At 46.8% G+C, this 24998-nt stretch overlaps 1 protein-coding gene across 2 annotated transcripts in view; it reads left to right on the forward strand.

The window, feature by feature from the left end:
- CDS2 (CDP-diacylglycerol synthase 2) overlaps nucleotides 1-24998 on the forward strand; it is a 62424-nt gene that overhangs the window by 29562 nt on the left and 7864 nt on the right. For both annotated transcript variants that reach the window (XM_044263414.1, XM_044263413.1), the window contains exons 2-12: nucleotides 10999-11135; nucleotides 12500-12596; nucleotides 13352-13449; nucleotides 15381-15520; nucleotides 17299-17357; nucleotides 18228-18310; nucleotides 20219-20306; nucleotides 20848-20916; nucleotides 21820-21972; nucleotides 23685-23804; nucleotides 24775-24878. In XM_044263414.1, coding sequence (XP_044119349.1) covers nucleotides 10999-11135; nucleotides 12500-12596; nucleotides 13352-13449; nucleotides 15381-15520; nucleotides 17299-17357; nucleotides 18228-18310; nucleotides 20219-20306; nucleotides 20848-20916; nucleotides 21820-21972; nucleotides 23685-23804; nucleotides 24775-24878 — 1148 coding nt within the window. The remainder of the gene's footprint in view (nucleotides 1-10998; nucleotides 11136-12499; nucleotides 12597-13351; nucleotides 13450-15380; nucleotides 15521-17298; nucleotides 17358-18227; nucleotides 18311-20218; nucleotides 20307-20847; nucleotides 20917-21819; nucleotides 21973-23684; nucleotides 23805-24774; nucleotides 24879-24998) is intronic.

Here is a 24998-nt window from a genome sequence, read left to right on the forward strand (position 1 = left end):
GGAAATTGTTGCTGTGACAAAGGAGATGGAATTAAAATAATTAGTTTGCACAGACTACTGTGTGCCATCTAGGAAGAGTGGAATGGATTTTTGGAGGGAGCCACCTATAGTGTCTGGTACCTGGGGGAAGATGAGGGGAGAGGAATTAAGCATCACTCCCAAGTTTCTGGCTTATACAGGATACAGATTGTGGTGTCAAACCTGTTGGCATGGTGAGCCCTCAGGATTACCAGTTTTGTGGGCAACATCTGTAGTTTTGTTTAGATAGTTAGGTTTGAGATGCCTATGAGACCTTTCTGGTGGAGGTGTCGTTAAGTATTTGGAAACAGTAGTTGTGTCTGCCACTGGAGGAGGGATTGAGGTTGGTGGAATTGGTAATTAAAACCGAAGGGCTGGATGATGATAATTAGGGAGAGAATGTAGGGGGTTTAGAATCTGACCAGAAGAGCCCAGCATTTAGAGGTCTTGGAGAGGGAAAATAGCACAGAGACTGAGACAGAGCAATCAGATAAGATGAGAACCTGGAAAGTGTGTATCGTGGAAGCTGAGAGAGGAATGTTTCAAGGAGGAAGTCGTCAACCAGATCTAACATTGCCAAGAGGTACAAGATGAACACTGGAAAGTCCATCCAGTTTGGCAGCACTGAGGCTGTTTTATTTCTAAACGTGTTAGAAATTTCATGTTTCTTTTAGTTCTGAAAGCCTGGGGCATCACACTGAGGCCATGTTGGTTTTTCTCTGTTGAGGAATCTCATAATCCCTTGCCCTTCAGCAGACCAGGCAGCTCCCGCCCCTGCACCTTTTTTCCCTTCTAAACTTTTTATTAAAGGAGCTTTTCAAACACAGAATAGTTTAATCAATTTCCTCATACCCATTATGTGGTGAGGGCACGCTAAGGACTCTTTCCTTTTAATTATTGATTTTCAAAAGATGATCTAGTGTCCCAGCAGCCTTCAAAGGTGGCCAGTGTGGCTTCTTACAGTTATCATTATGAACTCACAGATTTTCATGTACTTGTGTTTAAATCACATTTAGTCTTTTAACACTCAAATTATCCCATCTTTGGGGATCAGGAGTCTTTTATTTCTTAAATGGCTTTCTTGTTTTCCCGTGCATCCTTAATGATTTATCACAAAAGCCATTTCACTTTGTTGCTTTCATAATTTCATCTATAGTCAATACAACAATTCTGAGATTGAGAACACTGTTAAATTTTTTTTCCCCCAATGGAGAGGAAATCTATTTGATTAGCATGTATTTCCATGACTATTAGTTATGAATCAGGAGTACCAAAAAAGTGACAATATTCCAATGCTATAAAACAGCTTAGGGTGCTTGCCCACTTACAAGGGCAGGGGAGGTTGGGGCACAAAACACAGGGACATCAGCTCTCATGCCCACTTACCTTGTCACCTTTGTAGTAAGCACTGTTGGAGATGAGGGAAACTGAGGCAGGTACCAGATGGCAATTTATGATTTAGGGGCTTGTCAGATATGGACCTCAGCAGCTGGTCTTGGTTTCACTTTGTGGCAGAGGTCTAAGGAGCACAGTTGAGCCCATTTTTGGGATTGCAAATATATCTTTCTTTTTCATCTTACTAGATTTTTGGGTAGTATTTTTTTTTTTAAGATTTTATTTATTTATTTGACAGAGATCACAAGTAGGCAGAGCAACAGGCAGAGAGAAGGGGAAGCAGGCTCCCCACTGAGCAGAGAGCTCAATGTGGGGCTTGCTCCCAGGACCCTGGGATCATGACCTTAGCCAAAGGCAGAGGCTTTAACCCACTGAGCCACCCAGGGGCCCTTTTTGAATAGTATTTGATATATTCTCTTTGAAAGAGTCTTTCTCTAATAAAGAGGAAACTTTTTTTTTAAGTTGCTTTCTCCCTCAGCAAGGCTGAAGACTCGTTTTTCCTTAAATGTTCAATAAAGATCCATGACTAGGGAACAGAAAGTAAGAGGACCTATCGGATTCCAGCAGGGCTTCTAGTATTTTGTGCTCTGACTCTGTAAGACAGTGGAAAAACAAGTGATCTCCTCAGGACAGAACCTTGGGCAGAGCCTCCTGGGAGACAGAGGCCATTTTTCCACCTTTGGTCATCTCTGACCTGAACGAAATAATGTCTTGTGATGATGGATACCAGTTAAGAGTTGTATGGTTCTTCTATTAGTAATGGATGCATTTACTCCAGAGGGAGGTTGAGTGGGAAAGGTGGGAGAGGGTGTTGGGAGAAAGGAGAATTCCTGTTCATTCTCTGTCATCCACACTCTTGGTTTTATGTATGAGACTGGCATTTTCGAGGAGGTTGGGACCCAGTCCTGTGTGTGAATTTGAAAGCCTTACATTCAGACAGCTTCTTCTTCTGTTACTGAACTGTTCTCAGAAATACCTTTATTGCAAATCCTGGGCTTTTTGCATCCCCGATAGCATTTAGGATGTGTTTGGCCACAAATGACTGAAACCCCAGAATAGAAGTGCTCTTCTCTCTCATGTAATAAGCAGCGCAGGCCCTTTTACTGTGTTTGTCCTATTAAACAGTCATCCTCCATAGCTATTCTTTCCTCGTTGTCAGCTCATTCCGTCTTGTTGCTTAGTCATTCATAAGAGGTGGATTTCACCTCCTAATTTGTTGCTGGAGCCCCAGCGAGGCAGTCTGCATTCTAGTCAGCATGAAAGAAGAAGGGTAGGATTGTACACAGCATCTGTGCTAATAACTCACTGGCCAGAGTTGGAAAACGTAGTCTTGATTCTAAGCCCAGCTAAAAATCAGGGCTTTTATGACAAAGAAAGAAGATAGATAGTGAGACCATGGGCTTCAACCCTGTGATGCTTCATGTAGTACTTGTTTTGTTTTAAAGATTTATTTAGGGGTACTGAATGGCTCAGTTACTTAAGAATCTCCTTTGGCTCATGTCTTGAAGAAGCCATGGTCCTGTAATCGACCCTTGCATGGGACTTACCACTTTTCCCTCTGTCCCTCTTCTCACTAGAGCTCTTTCTCTCACTCACTCTCTTTCTTAAGTAAGTGAATAAAATCTTAAAAAAAATAAAGATTTACCTGAGAGAGAGTGAGCAGGTACACAGTTGGCCACATGCACACAACTTGGGGGAGGGACAGAGGGAGAGAATCCTCAAGCAGACTCTCCACTGAGCATGGAGCCCTACACAGGCTTGGATCCCCCGACCCTGAGATCATGACCCCAGCCAAAATCAAGAGTCAGACGCTCAACTAACTAAGCCACCCAGCCGCCCCCTCAAGTACAACAGTACTTGTTAAGAGCACAGAAAATGAGTTGCTAAGTCACTCAGCTTTCTGCCAATTCAGTACACCCTGGATCCTCTTGGAGTGATTGGCTGAGTCCCCTTAAGCATATGTGGTAAGACCTGCTTAACTGTCTTCTCTGTTGTGGGTCCCATGCCAGATGCTGGATGTATTGTGGTGAGGCAGTCAACAGCAGGAGTCTGTGCAGTGTGGGGTGTCCTCTTAAGAAATGTTAGGAGGTCACTGGGGCACACAGGGAGTTGGGAAAGCCTTGGAGAGAAAGGGATCTTTTAGCCAAGATTTGAAGGGTAAATTAAAATTGGCCAGAAAAGAGAGAGATGGGTGTCCGTAGAAGTGATGTGCAAAGACTGTTCGAGGTAGGAACAGAATGAACAAAAGCCCTGAAGGTGACAAAGTACAGCCTGTTCTAGGAACTGATTGTACTTCAGAATGGTTGTGAGGAATGAAGCTGGGAAGGTAAACAAGACCCTTATCTCAGAGTGCCTGGAACACGATTGAAACAAGTGTGGACCTATCCTGTAGCTATCTATCCTTCAGATCACTAGAGGCAAATTGCCTCCATTTAGACTGGGCTGCTCCAGAGGGAGTTCAGGACAGGGAGTGACAGTATCAGATTTTTCTTTCTGGGTCAGGTTTTTAAAAGCTGAGTCTCGCACACCTGCATCTTTCATGTCCTTTCTCTGGAACCCTTTGGTGTGGAGTGCAGACACCTGTGGACGTAGGTGAAGCAGTCCATTTGAAGTAGTTGAGCACATTTTCTGTGGGTCATATTGATTGGAGCCTTTTAGAGGACAGGGGTATGGCCATATTGCAGATGACTGTGAACTTTCAGAGTAGGACTTCTCTTCCTTGACCTTTTGTCTAAAGAAGTAAACTTGGCAAATGGGATTAACATTAGAAAAAGCTAGAAATATTTGCTATTCCTAACACTACACACACACACACACACACACACCCCACCCATACTTGACTTTCTTAGTAAGAGGGACACTTAGGTCTCTGATGCTCTTATTAAAGATAAGCCCGTTTCTGGCGATTTCTCTCCTGGGGATATGTCTGTAAGTGGGGGAGTGGATTGCTTGGCAGCTCCCACAGGGTTTAAGAAGATGGCAAGCCCAATATTTAGCAGCAGGGTTAGGCTCAGCCTGATGACTTTCTTCCAGGATAAGGTTTGTGATTTGCATCTGAAGCGGCGCAAAACATAGTTTGTGTGAATTCCATAATTCACCGAGTAAATGAAACTTATGAATTTGAATGCACTGCCAGTGGAAAGGGCCGAGTTGTTGGAAGCAGAACCAGCCAGTGCCCTGAGCATACCTCTTAATGAAATTTCCCTGAAAGTGAAAAAGAGAGGGAAGAGCCTAGTGGTTGCTATCACTTATTTTTTTTCCCTAGTTTTTTGCCCCTTATGGGCAAACAGGAACAGAATATTAATATGTTTTCTTTAGCAAGGTAGAAAACTGAGTTGGCATCTGGTAAGGAAATGGGGTATGGGATAGGGTGAGTACCTTCTGCCCAGAGTCTGGTAGATACAACGCCAAGGGCTCCTGTGTAGCCTGGCCACAGCCACACTTTTTTTTGCACAAGTTCTGACCGTCAACCACTTGGGGGTGTCACTGTGGAGTCTTGAGAAACAATAAGGTCAGAGGGTGTACCCTGACACCAATGATGACCAGAAGGGAGCCCCAAAAGGATGCTGCCTCGTAAGCTTTCATAAGCTCAAGGCAGTCCTTCAGGAAGCACTGGGAATTAGGAAGGAGTGGGAAGAGGTAGGGTTTTCTACCCAGAAAATAACAGTGAAAATGAGCTCTATGAGTGCAGGTCCATCCCCAGGCCAGGAAAAGCCAGACCTCAACTGCAGGGAGCTTCCCTTCCCACCTGCTGTTTTCTCTGGCCCTCTCTCATTGCCTTCTCTTGCTTGCACTGAAGGAAAGTTTCTGTGCTGTGCTGTTTTGAGCCTCAGGTCAGGGCTAGGGTTGGCTTCTGGGCAGGGGCCCTGGAAGGCTGGAAGGGGAAGCCTTTCCTAGAAAGAGTTCCTCCAAAGATGTCAGCAGGCCTCCTGTGAGCCTTGGTACCCATGATATTCCCTCTGTCCATTATCAGACTTTCTGCTTTCCCTTCAGGGTCTAAGTGGACCAGGAAGGCCCAGAAGGGAGCTTTTTTCTTTATTTTGAAATTTCTTTTGTTTCCTGTTTACAACCGCACGAGGCCCCTTGGGGAATGACTAAGGGACTGTGGAGGATGGTTGTTGATGGAGATAGAATCTCTGAGAGTCTGTGCTCTACTAGCCTCTGATCTGGGCCTTTGGGTTGAAAAGGGAGGGGCTGCCTGGAAGCTGGGCTGAGACAGTTTAAAGCAGCAAAGCGGTTTTTCCTTGCTACCCTCCCGACAGGTAGGGGGATGGAGTGGGACTGGACTAGTCTGGTCCCGCTGTGAGGGCCACTGGGGAGGCAGGGGCATGGGTGGTGGCATGTGAGCTAGAGATCACAGTGGGTTCTGTCACTCTCTCCATGCAGTCTGATGCTTTGGTCTGTGGTAGGTCAAGTAGAATTCTCATTAACTCATTAGGTCACCAAGTCCTTGGGTGCCTGCTCTGTTCCAGGCACTGCTCAGCACAGTGGGAAGCAGGGAGCCCATGGCCACTGAGATACCGCCGAGTCTGACGTGTATGTGATGCTTTAGCCCTGTGCCCAGCTGGCACAGACTTAGGGAGTTATGTACGTGTACTGGTAGGCCCATTATAAAGTATGCACAGGAAAGAAAATACAAAGGAGAAAAATAGAAGTTAGTTGTAACATTTCTTCCCACACTTCAGTGGATTGTGTTGCACACCTCCCACTTCAGAGAGCACTAGTATGGGCCGCTGCCTTTATGTGTCAGTAGCTTTGGGAAGTGGGTTACTTTTGAGTTGGGGGGCTGCGTACTGGATGAATGGAAGGCATGGAAGAGGAAGCGGGACAGGGCGATGCTGAGCTCACGTAACTGGTGAGCACTTGGGCCCCAGCAGGTCCTGCCAGACACCATTCTGCCCATGCCACCCTCCTTGGGAAGGGTGCCCAGGTTGCCTGGTGGCAGGGGGTGGAGGGGTTAAGGCTCTGTGTTGCTGTCCTATGTGCCCTGGTCAGGATACTGAGGGCTGTGGGTGGCGGCGTTGCTCTTCTGCCTCTTTATCGTTTTCACAGACTTCCATTGCTGTGGCATTTGGATCATTCCAGATAAGATAAGGGATCCTTTCTTCCCTGGGAACACCAAGAGATCTGAGGCCTTGGGGGAGTGTAGTGAGCGTCAGAGCTAGAGCCTGGGCCCTGCTCTTCCAGACTGGCCGCTACCTCCTCCTGCAGGAGGTCATCCTCTGCATCTGCCGATCTTGTCATCCCCTGGAGGAGCGCACCAGTGTACCTCTAGCACCTCCGACTCTTGGTCTGGCATGTGCCACCTTGCTGCTGGGCAAGAACTTGGGCCAGGTCCCTGGCCCCTCGGCATCCCTGCCCGTAATGGAAGTTGCCTCCTGGACTTGGCTGCTTTTACTCAGGCATAAGCAGCCAAAGAGGAAGTCCCTAAGGTCTGAGCGAAAGGCCTTTTCCCACGGGGTGGAAAGGAGCCCGAACACCATAAGCCTCCAAGTTCTCTTCGCTTTTTATTCCCTTGGCCTGTTCTCTTGTGACATCTACACCAAGGGGTTGAGGTGGGGAACTGGGGGTCAGGAGCCCAGAGAGCTGGCTGTCTTGCCTGCTCCCCATCCATGTTTTTTGGGCTATGCCCTTGCCCCTTGCACAGGGATTTGCCCTTCCTCCTTGCTGGGTCCTATTGCAGCTTGTGAGGGAGTGGTTGTCTGGGTGGGTGCTGGTCTCCTGCTCAGAAGGTGCCACCAGTAAGGGTTCTGGAGATGCTGATTCAGTGACCTGCATCACGCATGGGTCCTGGGGTTACTTGCTTATGAGGCAGGTAAAACCTAGAAAGTTAACCCTCTTTCAGGCTTGTTCCTTTAGGGTGTTAACTTCATTTCTTAGCTTTATTTCTTAACTTCATTTCTTAGCCCCTGCATCGAGCAGGGCTCAATCCCAGGACTTTGAGATCATGACCTGAGCCAAAATCAAGAGTCGGCTGCTTATCTGACTGCACCCCCCAAGCACCCCTTATAGCATCTAGAATTATAGATAGAGCACTAACTCTTGTACTGCTTTCTGCCCTGGATACCCCAGTACCCCTCAGCCCTTCTCGCAAGGAAGGACAGGAGTCAGGATGATCTTGCAGGACACAGTGCTGGGCGAATGCTCATCAAAGGATGTGGAAGGACCAGAGAGGCTCAGCACGGAGCTGGAGCTCACTTCCCCTCCCCTGTGGGCGCTCTGCCTGGGCTCCTTCCTGCCCTTCCTCGCCTAGGGAAACCAGCAGCCTTTGTGAATCTCCTTGACGACGGATGGATAAGTTAAAAATAACCTTGTGCTGGGGCATGCATGCATGCGTGCGTGCGTGCGTGTGTGTGTGTGTGTGCACATGCGCTTGTGGCTGGATACAGGCTCTCTCCCGTGCTGGACTCCAGCCCAGCCCCTGTGGCTTCCTGATGCTCCTGGTGAGCATCTGTGGGAGGCCTTGATGCGGCCCAGGAGGTCACATGCTGAAGCTCCTCAGGTTAGGGGTCAGATTTAGATAATCTGCAGCATCATTCCTGTGCTGATGCTTGCCACTGGGGTGTGGGTGTTTATGTTAATATAAGGAAGGGAAAGCTTTTCTGAATGCCTCAGTCTTCGTTCACTCTAACTGGAGAGGGATGATTCCAGAGGCATTGCTGTGGTTCAGAACCTTTCAGTGCCGGATTAGGACAGAGCCATGGGGTGGGGGTGGGGGTGGGGGGAGGGGCCGTGGGAGTTTGGCAGTATCTCTTTAGGAAGGAGGATCTTTCTGGGCCTGTTTGATAAGGTGAGGACTGTGCAGCATGGAGACACTTGCGTGGACTTGTCCAGAGCCCCCTCGCACTGCTGTGGCAGCGTAAGGAACAGTGACCATGTCATTAGAAGCTAAGGCTCTTGCCTCACATCCTGCTGATAAGGTCATCTGGATAGGTCCTTCACCAAAGCCAGCTGCCTCTTATTAGCGGTCTTACACTAGTTAAAGCCCTCGGTTTTAGTGTAGTTTAGAAAGAGCTGTTTCCCTGAGGGCAGGGGCTGGGTAGCTCTTTACCATACCTGGAATTAATTCCTGGCTTCCTCTCTCCATTATTTTCCCATCCATTTGTGAGCATTTTGCTCTGTATCAGGCATGGGTAGGTGAAGAGGAAAAGGTGGTCCTTGTCTTGAGGGAACAACAGACAAGTACAAAAATATCGCCATCAGTCTGCATTGTGGCCAGCACCCAGAATGAGAAGGTTAAGAGAAGAAGTGATCGGGTTAGAGAAGGCTGGGAGAACACAGTGACACAGGGTACTTGAGGCTGGAATGTCTGAGACGCTCCTACAAATCCAAAGGAGGGCAGGAAACTCGGTAGAAAAATGATCAATGACTTGATAGACACTTTACAGAAGAAGATATCCAAAAAACCAGTAAACATGAAATGGTGCTCGATTTCATATACTTCTTGGGGAAATTCAAATTAAACTTAAGTGACTGTTTTCTGTTTTCACAAACCTATATAACAAAATCTTTGAAGATGTGGTGTTTGCCTGTTTGCCATTTCTAGCTTACTTCATAGTGAACTTCTTGCCGAAAAGTAAAATGGGGTCCCCAGCCTGACCTCCACAATCCCATCTTCGCGGCTATGGCCCCTACCTCCACACTCGGGGTGCGCTGGCCCCTGGCGAGCCGGGAAGCCTGGGTGCCCTGCCGCTCCCTGCGGGCTAAGGTCTGCTCATCGGGAACGTGCCATTGCTCCGAGGCAGTGGTCCACACCCTACCCGGGTGAACACGCTGTAGCAGCTTCTTGTGCTAGCTGTCTAGCGTCAGGAGGATATCAGGAATGAAGACATCCTGAATTCCCTCAAGGACCTCTGACCCAGTGGCGGGTTCGAGCCCACCCTCATCCTTTTTTGAGAAGTGCGAGGTGAAGGGTATGCAGGTGCACCTCCTCTTCACCTTCCTGCTCTGCCTGGCCCCAATGACTACACCACTGCCTTCATGACTGACCCCCACTTCACACGGTCTCCAGTCTGCCGCAACGATGTCGCCTGGAACCTCCTGGTGGGCCCAGATGGCATGTCTGTGTGCAGTCCAGGCCCTGCTTTCCAGCCATTGACGTCCAGCCTGATTTCGAAGACCTGCTGTCCCAGGGGCCCAGCTGTGCTAGGGTGCCCCTCCCCTCTCTGCTGCCTGGCAGTCACAGTGCTGTCCTCTGGGGAATTCATTCACGATGGTATTTCCTCGAACTCTGTGTAGAGGAATGCCTGTGGTCCAGGAAAATCCCCTGAGATGGGCACTTCTTGTCCATCCCAGCCCCACCCCCTCACCAAACCCAGTTTCCTTACTAATAAAGTGTCAGGTGTCAAAAAAAACCCAGTAGATTCCAAGATGCTTAAATAAAAGGAAATGTAGTGGGATGAACATGGAGAAGTCAGAAGACCTGGGTTAATAGGAGATTTGGGGCCCACCATTGAACTTGCTCAGATAAGGATCTTCCTGTCTCCTTTCCCTTCTTTTCAGAATGACTCTGTGGCTCACAACAGGTATGGAAAACAATCTTACAGCTGTTGAGAACTCTGCAAATCGAAGCAATGTTGTTCGACTCTAATTTGAAGTGATTTGACTTCTTTTCCATCTCTTCCCAACAGCAGTGGTTCTAAATTCTTGTAAGATAAATGCTCCGAGTAGTAAGGTCCCTAGGATTCAGAGCAGCCTGCTCTTGGTACTTTGGATAGAGAACCATTGCTGGCATGACTCTGCTCCCCTCGTGGGGGGGCTGGCAAGCAGGGTGAGTTTCTGACATGGCCGGAGCCCAGATGGCAACTCTGTGGGTGACATGGCAGGGTCCTCTGGTGCCTGGGGCTGTGTGGCTGGGAAAGGACAGTGGCACCCCAGTCCTGGTGAAGCCAAGACTCTAGTAAGCAGTATGGTGTGTTTTCCACACTGCCTAGGGCTGGCATCCTCATGGGGTGCTCCTGTGGAGTCTGGAAGTAACACAGCGGACTTTGGGGCATTTAGCGGGGAGGGGGGGGGGGATGACAGCCTGCACACCTGGCTTTTCTCTGAGAGCCTGGCCAGAGCCACTGGCCACTCTGGGGGCACTAAGGGTCCACAGCATGTTGTGGGAGAGCAGGGACTTTGCTGCATGATTTAGGTGTTGGTGGAGAGGTTTTAGAGGTGGATGTGTCTTTCTGGGTCCCCACGGCCAAACCCTCCTTGGCAGTAAACCTGGCAGCAAGGGCAGGGTCAGGAATGAGGTCCTGCTGAAATTCAGGCCTGCCTCCCCTTTTGGATACAAAAGAATCCCTTTCCCCCTCCTCCAGACTGTTCCCTCCCCTGCCCCTGGGAGGGCAGGGGGGAATTGAGCAGATAGTGGCTGTTCCTCAGTCCCCCATGGCAGATGCGTGCTTCGCTTCCAGCAGAGTCGGCCCCCTCGGCACATGTCAGAAGAGTGTCGGGATTGCTCTGAGTCCCATCTGCTCTGTCACCTGGCTGTGCTAGGTCCTCGAGCCTTGTTGGGGGGTCTTTTCCCACAGATCTCTTATGACGGGCATGTACTTCTCATTTTTGACCTTCTCCTCATCCTGTTTTTCTGCTGTGTAGGAATTGGAGTCAGAAGTGAAGATAGATGGAGAGACTGCTTCAGACAGTGAGAGCCGAGCGGAGACTGCTCCTTTATCAACGTCTGTAGATGATACCCCAGAGGTCCTCAACAGGGCCCTTTCCAATTTGTCTTCAAGGTATAACCTGGCTTCATGATACAGATGCTTGCAGGGGCCTCGCCTCAGGTCCGAGTGCTGTGGAAAACCCAGAGCCCTCAGGCAGCCTGTGGTCATGGGACGTGAGCCCATGGCTATCAAAGTGTACAGGCTTGGCCTGCCCGGAGGCAGTGGCCACCGTCTCCCTGCTTCTGCTCAGGCCTCCTCTGAATGAAACCTTGTGCTTGATGGCAGCTATGAGCACAGCCTAGAAGGATTTGGCCTTTGAAGGGTGCTTCGGTGGGGCCGGGAGGGACAGAAGTCTGAGGAGGAGGAAAGTGTGGACAAAGGGGTAGTGGCAGGCAAGGTTGCTGATAACTTGTGAAGGGTTTGTGACTAATCAACAGGCTGCTTTTCACAGAGGAGCCCAAGTTTCTAGGTCAAAGTTTAGTTTTCCCTCTCCCACACACATCCATTGTGGACATTCCATAAATTCACCCAGAAGAATTGAGAAATCTCAACTCGGGTGAATCCAGAGCTAAATTATTAGTCCCTTGAGACTCTGGTCCTCCAACACTGGCTATGTGGGCAGATTAAAAAACGCAAACTTTAAGACCTCAAAACATTATCTGAAGATGTTGCTATGTGTCTTGCACCCATGTGTCTCTTTGAAAGGTGGTGTCGTGCAATGGTCAAGGGCTTGGGTTCTGGAGTCAGACTTCTAGGATTCAAATCTCGGTTGGACCACGTCACAGCTATATGATTTGTGTATATCCATTTCCTATCTGGAAGGGTTAGTAGTGTTGAGGCTTAAATGCATTAATATATGCTGAGTCCTTATAAAAGTGCCAGATGCATCTTTGTGATTGTTATTACTGTTGTTGAATGTTGTTCATACTATAAAGATACAGGGGCAGAGTGATGCAGGATTTTGCTGCTGGAAAAATGTGCATTGTTTTTCTTTGGATAGAGAGCCCTAGAGGCTCCTTGCTCGGCAGGGAGCCTGCTTCTCCCTCTGCCTCTGCCTGCCTTTCTGTCTGCCTGTGCTCACTTGCTCTCTCTCCCTCTATCTCTGACAAATAAATAAATAGAGAGCCCTAGAAGCCATCCAAGTAAATATAGAAGTGGGCACCACATTTCCCTTGGGACTTTTGCCAGATTCGTTTGTTAAGATAGTAAGCTGGGAGTATTTTTCTGTACACCGTGGAGCACCTGCTGAGTTTGGTGTGGGTGAGGTGATGGCTGTTGGCCCTGCTTTTGCCCGCATGTGGCTAGTACCTCTGTCAACGGGAAGGAGGTACGCTGTAGGAAGGGATTGATCTCTCCTTCCAGAAAGAGCAATCCCCCTTGACTTTGTGCTTTGCTTCTTTCCTGGCTCCTAACATGTTTTCTCCTTCTCCTCTTAGATGGAAGAACTGGTGGGTGAGAGGCATCCTGACTTTGGCCATGATTGCATTTTTCTTCATCATCATTTACCTGGGACCAATGGTTTTAATGATCATTGTAAGTGCCACTTTGCATGCTTTTTGGTTTTGCCTTCAGTTTTTCCTGTGGCTCCATCATCTTAAGTGTAGGGTATTGGGTTGGTTCTGAGAATCAGTGGGAGTCCTGGGTCCTCAGACCACATCTGCCTTAGAACTGTCACTGCTCCCCTTCCAGGAGCCAACTGGAGGGCTGTTGGCATCAGCCAGTTGTGTGTAGTTAAAGATATCTCTTCATTTTAAAAGTTGATACTATTATTTCAGCCGTTTGATTAGCCAGTGACCCTGGCTGTGACTCTATGTGACTCTCCGTTTTGTTTCTTGTTTCCCTGGGGCCTCACTGTGGGGCTTAGGACTTTGATTTAAAAAATCCCAGTCCACAGCACTGCTCTCTTAGTCTTCCTGCTGGCACGGACAGGGTCAGATGACTAGTGGCTGACTGCTGAGCAAAGCAGTTGGGGATTTTCAGGTATTTCCATTCAAAGTCAAAAGGGGGAAGAGATTGATGGAGTCCAGGGAAGTACAAAAATAAAAAGTTAATTGAAGCTTCAGAGGTGCCTATTTCTTGGATCTAGTCTGTGGGACACAAAGGACTGCACTGCCAAGGGGGTGCAGAGTAAGTGGGAAAGGAGGAGGAGAGCAGAGTCACTGTAGGACTGACATTCTTAAATATGATAGTTTTTCTTCAAGGCCCATGACCTCTCTGTGCGTTTCTGTTTCCAAAAATGGTAAGAACTGGGGAATTAGCAAGTACTCTGATTATTTTCTATCTTGTAGGTGATGTGTGTTCAGATTAAGTGTTTCCATGAGATTATCACTATTGGCTACAACGTCTACCACTCCTATGACCTGCCCTGGTTCAGAACCCTCAGCTGGTAAGCCCTCTAGCCCCACAGGGGCCCTGAACGGATTTGGATGACGAGCGTTTTGTTATAGGTGTTTACAGTCATGGTGGATAGAGGGGAGTGATGGCCTCTCACTCAGATAGCCCCTTTAAGATCCAAGTATTTTATGTGGCTGGCCTGTGGGGAGTGTTTTGTAGTTGTCTGGGGTCTGGAGTCTTCTACATGACTGCGTCTGTGAGCACGTTTGCCTTGGTATTTGGATTTATCAGATGTTGCACAGCGGCCCCCACCTCTAGACCAGCATATTTTTTATGCTCTGATGTCCCGGCATCCCATGAGAGTCCTCTGTAGGTTGTCTGTGCTGGTGTTGCTGTCTCTGGAACTTGGTTTCCTTGTCCTTGAGACAGATGGTTGAGACTGAGTCTGTTGGCTTTGGAACCCTCATTCCTTGGACAGAAGTGCCTTAGGGGCCAGGTGGGCAGGAGTGACCCTGAATACAGAGGATCTGGGCTCCTCAGAGAAGCTCTGGTTCCTCTGTCATAGGAAAGGGCTCAGCTGCCTTCAAGCAGAAACAGGATCAAAGCCTATAGCCCAGGTGATGTGTGAGGTCCCTTTCTGATCTGAAACTCTGCTGTATTGGCCATACTGTCCTTGTGGGACACGTGAGCAGAGCTCTGCGTGGTGCCGAGAGGACTTGGGGCAAATATGGACCCTTCTCACCTTCTGTGTTGGGATGCAAGGGTTGGTTCCATGACTTAGCAGCCTGAAAGGAGTGTTTCATGCCCCAGCAACGTGGTCATGACCAAGGGAGCTGACGTGCACAGACTTGGGCTGGACACATCCTTCCTAGAGATGCTTCCCCACCAGCCAGCCATGCAAGCTGCCTCATGGTCTCCACACAGGCCTGTGCCTGCCACCCAGGTTCAAGTGTAGGTCTCTTCATGGCTCTTCTAGAGCTGGCAAGCGGCATTTTAAATTTTGTCCACACACTCAGGGTGTCTGACTTTCGATTGTGGTCACTGACCAAAGGGAGTGTTTTTCATGTAACAGAAGACAAATCCAATATGAGAGTTCTTGAACTTTCACAATTAAAAAAAAAAAAAAAAAGAAAGAAAGAAAAAGAAAGACAGAACATGGCAGAGAGAAGTCCTCCACTCTCTTTCCTACCTCAGGAACCTGGCTGAGTATTTGGAGTAGGCCTGCTTGCTCCCATACTCTGAAGCACCGCCGAGGCTTTAAAGGTATATGAGCCATGGCTGCCCCCTGCCCAGAGCTCCAGTAGAGGAAGCAGGTTATACACACATGAAGAGTTAATGCTGGTGAAAGGCTGATGTGTCAGAGATAGGCTTCAGGGAGGCAGATACTCTGAGACCGAGAATAATTAATTGCTTAGTGAAATGACCAAATACTACATACTATAGAAATAGACATGGGGGAGGCAGAGACCATGTTAGGTTGTACAAGGCTTTTATGAAGACAATGGTATTTGAGCAACGAGTGACAAAATGGGGTGAGTGAAGTGGATGTCCCAGGCTGTGGGAGACAGGAATGAAGCGGATGGTGGCAAAGCCAGAGTAAACCACTGTGATAGGTGTGCGGGGTTCCTGGAAGAGAGGAAATAGGATAGGGAAGCAGGATGAGCCACGCTCTGGAAGGTCCTCCTGCGGTGGGAGTGTTCTTAGATTAGGCATGGTAACTTTGCAAAAGGGGCAAAAGCTGAGTCCCAAGTTTGTGACAAATGGAGAGTGAGTGAAAGCTGCCACAGATTTCCAGATGGACTTCCCAGCCACAGGGTTCCCAGTGAACAGGGAACCATGGTTGGCTTGTTCTCAGCAAGCTGCCATGGGTGGTGCAGGGTGTCGGGGTCGCGCGGGCTGCTGCTCTGAGTTTTTGCTGGCAGCCTCACCGGAAAGGAGAGGCCACAGGTGCTCCCCACAGCAGTGACCTGTCTTCTTTTACAGGTACTTTCTACTGTGTGTAAATTACTTCTTCTATGGTGAGACAGTGACGGATTACTTCTTCACTCTGGTCCAGAGAGAGGAGCCTTTGCGGATTCTCAGTAAATACCACCGGTTCATTTCCTTTACTCTCTACCTAATAGGTAGGCATTCAGCGGTTCACCAGTTCTTGGGTTTGTCTGGTTTGTGTTTGCTGAGTAGAGGTTGGGGCACTTCTTGGTGCCTGCACAGTCTTGATGATGTTAAGCTTGACGGTGCAAGGCTGCAGAGCTGAGGACCCTGCCTTAAATCTGAGTCATAGCAGCTCTTGACTAAGAAGTGGGACTGAGGGCCTTGTGTGGCTGTGGGGACTGCAGTCATGGCCACCTGTCCTTGTGTCCCAGCCTCTGTGGGAGGGCAGCATAGCACGGTCCAGTCCTGACTCCCCTGTTGGCAGAGATTCTGCGGTGAGATCAAAACAAAAACCACCCAGGAATTTGGGTATAAAACCCAGCAGCTGTCTTTAGGGGAGTCACCTGAGAAGCTGCGTGAGAGACACTGCAGTGTGGTGGAGATTTTACCCAACTGGGTTTAAAAAGACTTTGTGACTTCGGAGGAGCTGGGGCTTAGTCTTTGGGTCTCTTGTCCTCTGGAGCTAAAACAGCAGACGCACTGTGAGGATTTGATCAGATGCATTAAAAGTTCACAAACAGAAGGGTGCTGTGTCAATCTAAACTCAGTACTACTAGAGAGTTAAGTGTTAATGCTCGTGTTTTTCATAGTTGCCCTCAAAGCCAGTTTGAGGCACAGGAGAAATTTGTTCTGACCTAAATTTCAGTCTGACCTATTTTTGATGAGCTTGATAGCAATACTTGGCTCCATGAATGGCCCCTGGCCATTAAAATAGAAAATCCACCGCCAAGGGGGTCTGTTGCTGATGAGCATAGTCCGAGAGTGTGCCTCAGGCCCCGAGAGTAGCCTCCCGTAGCGGGAGGCCAGGGGTCTGGAATAGCCATGTGTTGTCTTCTGGGTAGGGCTGTGTTTGAGGTGCCCAGCCACTCTTCTGGGTAAGTGTTTCTCTCCTTCCTGAAGGAGTGTAGGGGCCTTAAGGTTTATATTCATTTTTATTTTTATTTTGCCACCATGTGGGTCAGTGTGAGAGATGCAAGGCCCTGACTCCATGCTAGGGAGATCTGCCCCCCCTTAGCCAAACCTATAATTTAGGACAGGGGTCAGCAAGCTTTTTCTTTTAAAAAAATTTTTTTTTAAGATTTTTATTTATTATTTATTTGATAGAGAGATCACAAATAGGCAGAGAGGCAGATGGGGGTGGGGAAACAGGCTCCCTGCTGAGCATAGAGCCCAATGCGGGGCTTGATCCTAAGACCCTGAGATCATGACCCGAGTCGAAGGCAGAGCCACCCAGCAAACCCCACTGAGCCACCCAGGTTCCCCCAGCAAACTTTTTCTTAAAGGTCTAGATAATTTTTAGGCTTTGGGGCCCATAGGCTCTTTGTTGCAACCCTTCTGTTCTGCCCTGGAGCATGAAAGGAGAACCCCAGATAATATGTAAACAAACAGGTATGGCTGTGTTTCAGTAAGATTTTATTTGTGAAAACTGGTGTCTGGTCTAACCTTTGTTATTTGACCCCTGCTCCAGGATCAAAATGTTCCTCTCTGGTGAACAGTATTTTAAATTGAGTGTAGTCTGCAAGATTTAAAAAAAATATTGCCTTCCTTTGATTGTCTTGAAGGAGTCTGTTTTTGCTTCTGACACTTACTGGAATAGCTAGGTTTATTCCCCCTGGGCTTTGGAATTGTGCATTGCTTAACTGCTGCAAAGAAATTGGCCAGAAGACCGTTTAACACATCTAAAGGAAATGATTAGGACAAAGATAATGCAGAGTGTGATTCATTTTGCCCTTTCTCCTTCTCAAACTAGGGTTCTGCATGTTTGTACTGAGTCTGGTCAAGAAGCATTATCGACTGCAGTTCTACATGGTAAGCGAGATGTGTGTGTGTGTGTGTGTGTGTGTGTGTGTGTGTGTGTGTGAATTCTTGGCTTAAGTGAAGTTCTACAGAAACTCACAAGGCCTCTATGCTTTCTGTGACAGATCAAAACTCTGGAACACAGTCTGTTTTGTGTGCATAGAACCTAGAGCATGAAGGGATATCTCCTATTTAAGTTACCCTGCTCTACATCCACCTAGACCCAATCACTGTTAACGTACACCTCCAGCAGCCTCTCCACTAGAACCTGTAGGTGGCATCCAAGTGTGGCTCAAGGTGAAGCTTTAGGCAATGCCCACAGATACTCTACCTGCTACATCACTCCCTCAACTTGGAAGCAGCCCCTCACTGAGGGGCCTAAGCAAGGGTCCTAAGTAACATTTTCTTAAGATTTTATTTATTTACTTGAGAGAGCGAAAGAGAGGCAGCAGAGGGAGAAGGACAAGGAGAGTCCCCATCCACTGAGCAGGGAGCCTGACATGGGGCTCCATCACAGGACCCTGAAATCATGACCTGAGCCAAAAGCAGGTACTTAACCGACTTAGCCACCCAGGCATCCCAGCACTCAACATTTATGGAGAAAATGAGATGTACCCAGGCTTTCAGAACATAGAAGGACTTGTTCACTGGTGGGCCCTGTGGTCCCTACTTTTGGTGGTAATTGTAGCTGGGGGCAACGTTAATCCCAAATGCCTGTTCTGTACCTTTTTACTTCCAATAAGACAGGTAGAGAAGCAGACATATTTTCTACCTGTTCTGTTGTTGTTGTAGTTCAGCAGTTTGTATTTGTTATTGACTGTTATTTGAAGTTCCTTTCAAGGTAACAGGTAGGTCAAATGTATTCTTGATTTTCTTCTGCAGTTTGGCTGGACCCATGTAACATTACTGATTGTTGTAACTCAGTCACATCTTGTTATCCACAACCTATTCGAAGGAATGATCTGGTGAGTGATGTCAGGGAGGGAGATTTCCCTTTTATTTTGTGGGTTTTTCTCATGTCCAGGTAGACTGAGAATCCCTGCTTACCTTCTAAGCCAGGGGTTCTCACCTTGAGCTACGTCAAAATCCCATGCAGGGGCTGGTTACAACACAGATCACTGGGCCTCACTCCTGAGGCCTCAGCAGATTCAGTAATGAGAATTTGAATCACTAGTACATTCCCAGGTGATGCTGCTGGTCAGGACCTATACTTTAAGAACTGATATTCTAGACTAACAAGTACATGGATAATTAAAGAATCAAAGACAATGCAACCCTATAGCAACAGATTTAAAAAACTAAAGGAAAATGTTGTGATCTGGTAAAATGTAAACTACCAATAGTCATGAAGAAGAAAACTTGAAAAGATCATTAACTGTTAAAGATCTTTGAAAATTACCTAAGAATCCATACCTGGGAAGAAAACAACCAATGATAAGAGCAGAGTTTTATCTACCCCTTCATACTAAAGCTGATAAGCTTGGGGAGGCAGAAAGAAGAATGTTAAACTGATTTCTTTAATGATTACAGATAAACCATTGTAAATATTGGCAAATAGAATCCGGCAATGTGTCAAAAGCACCATGTACTCATTACTTAGTAGATTTTATTCCAGAAATGCAATGGTTTCAGTAGGAAATCTATCAACATTTATGGAAATCAGCAGGCTGAGAAAGCCAGATGATTTTGGTGAAAGGCGAAGGCATATCCTCATTTATATAAGAGGTACTGAAGTGTTGTGCTTAAGACCCCAAACTGTGCTCTGTTTCCAGATCTCAGAATGAGGGTATAGTAATATTCACCTCCTGAGGAATAAATTAGTAAATATATGTAAAGTGCTTGGAACAGAGACTAGCTCATATAAATGCTGGTCTTGCTACGTTTAAAACAATGGTAGTAATGGTCTGGGGAGGCTCGCAATTTTCCCCTTTCAGTTTTTGTTAGGTAATTCTAAAGAATGGCTTCTGATAAGTCCTTATCTTTAGGGCCAAACATGCCACTTGTTTCTACAGTGAATCATATTAAAATCTCTGGTTATTGGTTTTCAGCTTTACCTACAGGATTTAACTGTAGGTATAGAAAATATGAAGAGCAGAGGATATGTGCAAGAAGCCTGGACAAAGTAAATAATGGGCGGGGTTGTGAGGATACAGATGCTCCCTTAACAAACAAGATATTGCCTCTAGTTGATGGGCAAGGAAGTCAGAGATTTACGTATACTATGTTAAATACAGAACTTTAAATAGAGGACATTTGAAAAACATGATGGTCAGGGAGTGGAGAGGGAGGAGAGCAGAAGGATACAAGTGTGGAAATGGCCTCCTTTTTCATAATGGGGATCAGCAGGTGAGGAGGGGGGCGCGGGAGCTCGAAGAGATAGCTAGATCTGTGAGTTGTGATTCTGTGCTCAGCGTAGCCCTAGGGAGAGGGAGTGCTCCTGAGAGCTAGTCATAAACCGTTCACCTAGATAAATTATGAAATAGACATGAAGTAGTCAGGAATGAGTAAAAGTAGTTATTTGGGGGGAATGGAGATAGGGACAGGGAAACAAGGAAAACTTTCTCTTCTTTACAGTTCAAATTTGTATTACCACGTGCATATATTACTTCATAACAAAAAAGGAACACATGACATTTTATAGAACCCCACCTCCATTTACTCAGGAGCCATTTGGTAAAGATTGGAATGTCTGCTGTGTGCCAGGTGCTAGGTATAGCTTGTCTGGTATTTTCTTTCTTTCTAGCTTATTCCTTCATGGATGACAAGTACTTACGGGTTATTTTTTCCTGGAGTTGATGAATGGCATTGTTTTGTAGACCTCTGAGGTATTGTCATCTGGGGAGAGTTGGTTTTCACTTTGGTTTATCCCCTAGGTTCATTGTCCCCATCTCTTGTGTGATCTGTAATGACATTATGGCCTATATGTTTGGTTTCTTCTTCGGTCGGACCCCACTCATCAAGGTAAATGGGTCACCCTCACATGAAATACCACTGTGAGGGAAGGGTGGTCCTTTCCGTAGAGTAGATCAGCTTGGGGCAGAAGAAGTCTAGCTTGTATGAATGTCTTCATGTCGTCCTGGAGAAAGGCTGGCAATAACTTAGTTTTAGGAGAAAAGCCAAAGGAAGACGACTATTCATAGAGAAAAAAAGAGCTAACAGAGAAAATATCTTATAGATTATATAGACACATTTTTGGGACTTTGATCGGAATTTGCGTGTTGTCATTTAATTATATTTTATATATAATATAAAATATATTTTAAAAATATATTAAAAAAAATATATATATATAAACTGGGACAGACAGAAACTGAGGGGTATCAGGCCAGGAACAAAGAGAGCAGGCAGGGGTTGTTTTAGAAGGGAAGGGGGTTAACAGAATGAGGTGGGGTTTTTGTTTTGTTTTGTTTCTTATAGTAGGAAGGTTTTTAAATAAGTAATCATTGTTCTCAAAGCCAGTTATCAAAATGCCCTTTGTTAAGAATTTGCTTTCTGTCTGTAGCTGTCCCCGAAGAAGACCTGGGAAGGCTTCATTGGGGGCTTCTTTGCTACTGTGGTGTTTGGCCTTCTGGTAGGTGGTGGTTCGCTGCTGGGTGGGGGAGTGGACAGAGACCTCCCACTCTCCCTCAGAGCTTGTCCAGGGCTAGAGAGCTTGTTTCCTGAGGCCCAGGACTCTGTCCTGCTGCACGGTAACCTCGCCCCTGAGGGGCGTGAGTATGGCACACTCTGTAACTAGCCCCATGCCAGTTCTCAAACAGGGTCTTGGCAGCTGAGGGGCAGGGCCAAGTGCACCTGCACTCCCCTCGGGCCGAGGCATGTGACGCCCAGCAGGTAGTGTTCTTGTCCACCCTTTTGATATTTCAAGGTTGAGTGACTGGCAGCTGAGAGTAGGAGGGGAGGTGGGCTCTGCCGCTTTGGCCGAGGTTCTCTCCCATGTGCGTCCTGTGGGAGGAGGATGATCTTCCCACCCTAACCCTGCTTCTGACCATCAGTCCAGCCTCTCTCCTTTTTCAGGGGTGTCCAGCTGTCCTCCAGTACTGATTCCCTTTCTTCATTGCTCCTCCACCTTCTTCCCCCAGGCTGGCTGTCTCTCACTGTACCACTCCCTGATGTCCTGCCTCCAGTTCAAATGAAATTAAGGGATCCTGAGGAAAAAGGACCATAGCTCCCCTAAATGGGGAGAATCTTCTTGTAGTTCTTTGCCCAAATTCCTTCAGGTCTTTCATGGGTTTTGACCTAGGTGTTCAGGCAATTCTGTGTAAAGCCTCAGCAGGCCATGCACCTGTTTTCAAATCCTTTTCCAAATTTCAGGCAAAATACTCCTGTGGGGAAACATGAACCTCTGATTTAGTGCCCAGCTCACAGTTAGCAGGGTCCTAGGCACTGCGAGGGGGACAGCCAAGCCCCATGTGTGCTGCCTGGGTGGGCTGGCTGGGCCTTGTCTCTTCTGCCTGACTCTGCTTTTCATCCTCAGCTGTCCTATGTGATGTCCGGGTACAGATGCTTTGTCTGCCCCGTGGAATACAACAATGACACCAACAGCTTCACTGTGGACTGTGAGCCCTCGGACCTCTTCCGTCTGCAGGAGTACAGCATTCCTGAGGTGATCCAGTCGGTCATTGGCTTGGTATGTGCCACTCACATCGGGCAAGCTATCCTTGGTTAAGTAGTGACTACAGAGAGAGCGAGCCCTCTCTCCACCACTGCCACTCCCTCAGAAAAAAGCCTAGCTTCCTCCCTCCACAATGCCAGGGCCCAGGATAGAGGAGACTCGTTCAAGTCAGGTCAGAGTGAGAGCAGAAGGAGACCTTTCATCTCACCTCAGTTCATGTAGACCAGTGGTTCTCAAACTGTGCTCTGTGGATCCCTAAGGAACCCTGAGATCCTTTCAGGGGGACTGTGAGGTCACAGTTATTTTCATAATAATAATATGACATTATTTGCCTGTTTTTACTTTGTTGACATTTGCTGTGAATGGTGCAAAAGCCTTGGTGGGTAAGCTCGCTGATACTCTCGCACAAGTGAAGGCAGTGGCAGGAAACTGGACTAAGTCGTGGGATTTTTCATGCCACACACTCGCAGTTAGAATAAGCCAGCTCCTCTTAAGAATGTCTTTGATGAAAACGTAATGTGGTTCATTTTATTATATTCTGACCCTTGAATACATACCTGTCTATACTCTTGTGTACCCAAATGGAAACTATGCCTAGAACATTTCTGCTAAATATTGCAGTCCGGTGCTTACCTAAAGGAAAGTGCGCATGTACCTGTTTGGGTTATGAGCTGAGCTAGCTGCTTTTTTTTAATAGGGACATACTTTTTACTTGAAAAGAACTGACAAACTCTAGTGTTTCAGCCTTGTGTATTTGATAACATTTTTCTTCAAAATGAATGAAGCGAGCCTGTCACTTCAAGGAAAACCCCTGACAGTGATTGTTACTGATGATAGAATTTGGATTCCAAGTGAAAATTAATATTTTGGAAAGCATGTACCTGTCCCCAGAGTTTGACAGCTTCCTGATACTTTAAAGCTTTGTGGATGAGAGCTGCAGTGATTTTTTTGTGTGTGATTTTTATAGTGATTTTAACATACGATGTTTTGACATTATGTGTAGCAAACTGTCTACACTTGGAAGACTTACATAATTCGGTGAACTTTCGTTTTCTAAATGGCCAGTGCGTGGTGTTACAACTGTCAGGTGTGGGTCAAAGATCCATTCAAAGTGCAAGACATATTAATGGATTTTAATGTTAAGAGCACAGAAAGTTCATTTGTAGGATTTCAAATTCCACACTGCACCAAATTCTTAAGAAACTACCACTTGTCAAGTTCTGGTGTAGTGTCAGAGAAGAATACCCATAATTATCTAAAATACTCTTCCTTGGGGCGCCTTGGTGGCTCAGTGAGCTAAAGCCTCTGCCTTAGGCTCAGGTCATGATCCCAGGGTCCTGGGATCGAGCCCCGAATTGGTCTCTCTGCTCAGCAGGGAGCCTGCTTCCTCCTCTCTCTCTGCCTGCTTCTCTTCCAAGTTGTGATCTCTGTCTGTCAAATAAATAAATAAAATGTTTAAAAAAAAATAAGGTAAAGTACTCTTCCTTTTTTCAGCCACTTAATTTGTGTGAGGCTGGATTTTCTCCACATAGTTCAATTAAAACATCATACTGCAACAGACTGAATGCATGATACTGAATGTCCTCTATTAGTCTGAGCAGTAGAGAGCTACAGACAAAATCTAGTTTTCTTAATAATTTTGTTTTTGGAGGGAAAATAGAGTTCATTTCATAAAGACTCACTTGTGTTAACAAGGCATCTTGACTGATTTCATTTATTCTTCGTAGACAACAGTCTGGATGTACCCCTTCCAGATCCACAGCATCGCCCTCTCCACGTTCGCCTCGCTCATTGGCCCCTTTGGAGGGTTCTTTGCAAGTGGATTCAAACGAGCCTTTAAAATCAAAGTAGGAAAACCCTCTTTTTTGTTTCTCTCATTGTCTCCCAGCCTGGTCTCCTCCTGTCCCACACCACCCACTACCCTCTCCTTCAAAATACTGAGCTGTAAATACCAAGCTGTTGGTATTTAAACCAGACTATTAATGCGTGCTCCTCTTCACCCATGGGTGGGATTTAGGCTGGTAAATTTAAAGTACATTGTTTCCGGGGCACCTGGGTGACTCATTTGGTTGTCTAACTCTTGATTTCAGCTCAGGTCATGATCTCAAGGTCCTGAGATCAAGACCCACATCAGTCTTGGCACTGGGCATGGAGTCTGCTTAAGATTCTTTCTCTGCTCTTTGGCCGCCCCCTCCCCACATGCGCGCGCGCTCTCTCTCTCTCTCTCTCTCTCCAAAAAACAATAACAACATTGTTTCCAAGAAAATTATCATAGTTGACCCTTGAACAACACAGGGGTTAGAGGCACTGATCCCTCCCTCTTGTCCCCATCCTCCCACGCAGCAGAAAATTCACATATAACTGCTGACCGGAACAATTACTGATAACAGTTGATTAACACTTATTTTGTATATCATACGTATTATAGACTGTATTCTTACAATAAAGTAAGCTAAAGGGAAAAAAATGTGATTAAGAAAATTTGAAAGAAGAGAAAATGCATTCACATCAATGTACTGTATTTACTGAAAAAAATTCACGTATAGGTGGACCTGTGTGGTTCAAACCCCTGTTGTTCAAGGGTCAGCTGTAGTTTAATTTTCAGTGTATTTGTTCATATATCTTATATCTTTCTTCAGAAGAAACATTATATCATAAGACTCTGTCCTATTATACCCTTAGCATTTGAACCAATACTTCTTACTTTCTGTTGCCCTTAGCTACTCAGGACAGTAGCTGGGCACCGAGGTGGGAGAGTAGGCCAGGGTTTGGGGTTGGCCTCCCCAGGTTCACCAGTCTTGCCTCTGCCTGTAACAGGACTTCGCCAACACCATTCCTGGCCACGGAGGCATCATGGATCGCTTTGACTGCCAGTACCTGATGGCCACCTTTGTTAACGTGTACATTGCCAGTTTTATCAGGTACAGTGCCTTTCCATCTGGACCAAGTTGCTGTGATTCTGAATGTGGTGAAATTCTAGAAGTGTAGCTACAAATCAGTGGGAGGGAAATGCATCCCAAACATGAATGCGGTTTTCAGTT

The sequence above is a fragment of the Neovison vison genome, chromosome 8 (assembly GCF_020171115.1).
Source record: "Neovison vison isolate M4711 chromosome 8, ASM_NN_V1, whole genome shotgun sequence".
Lineage (NCBI taxonomy): Eukaryota > Metazoa > Chordata > Mammalia > Carnivora > Mustelidae > Neogale > Neogale vison.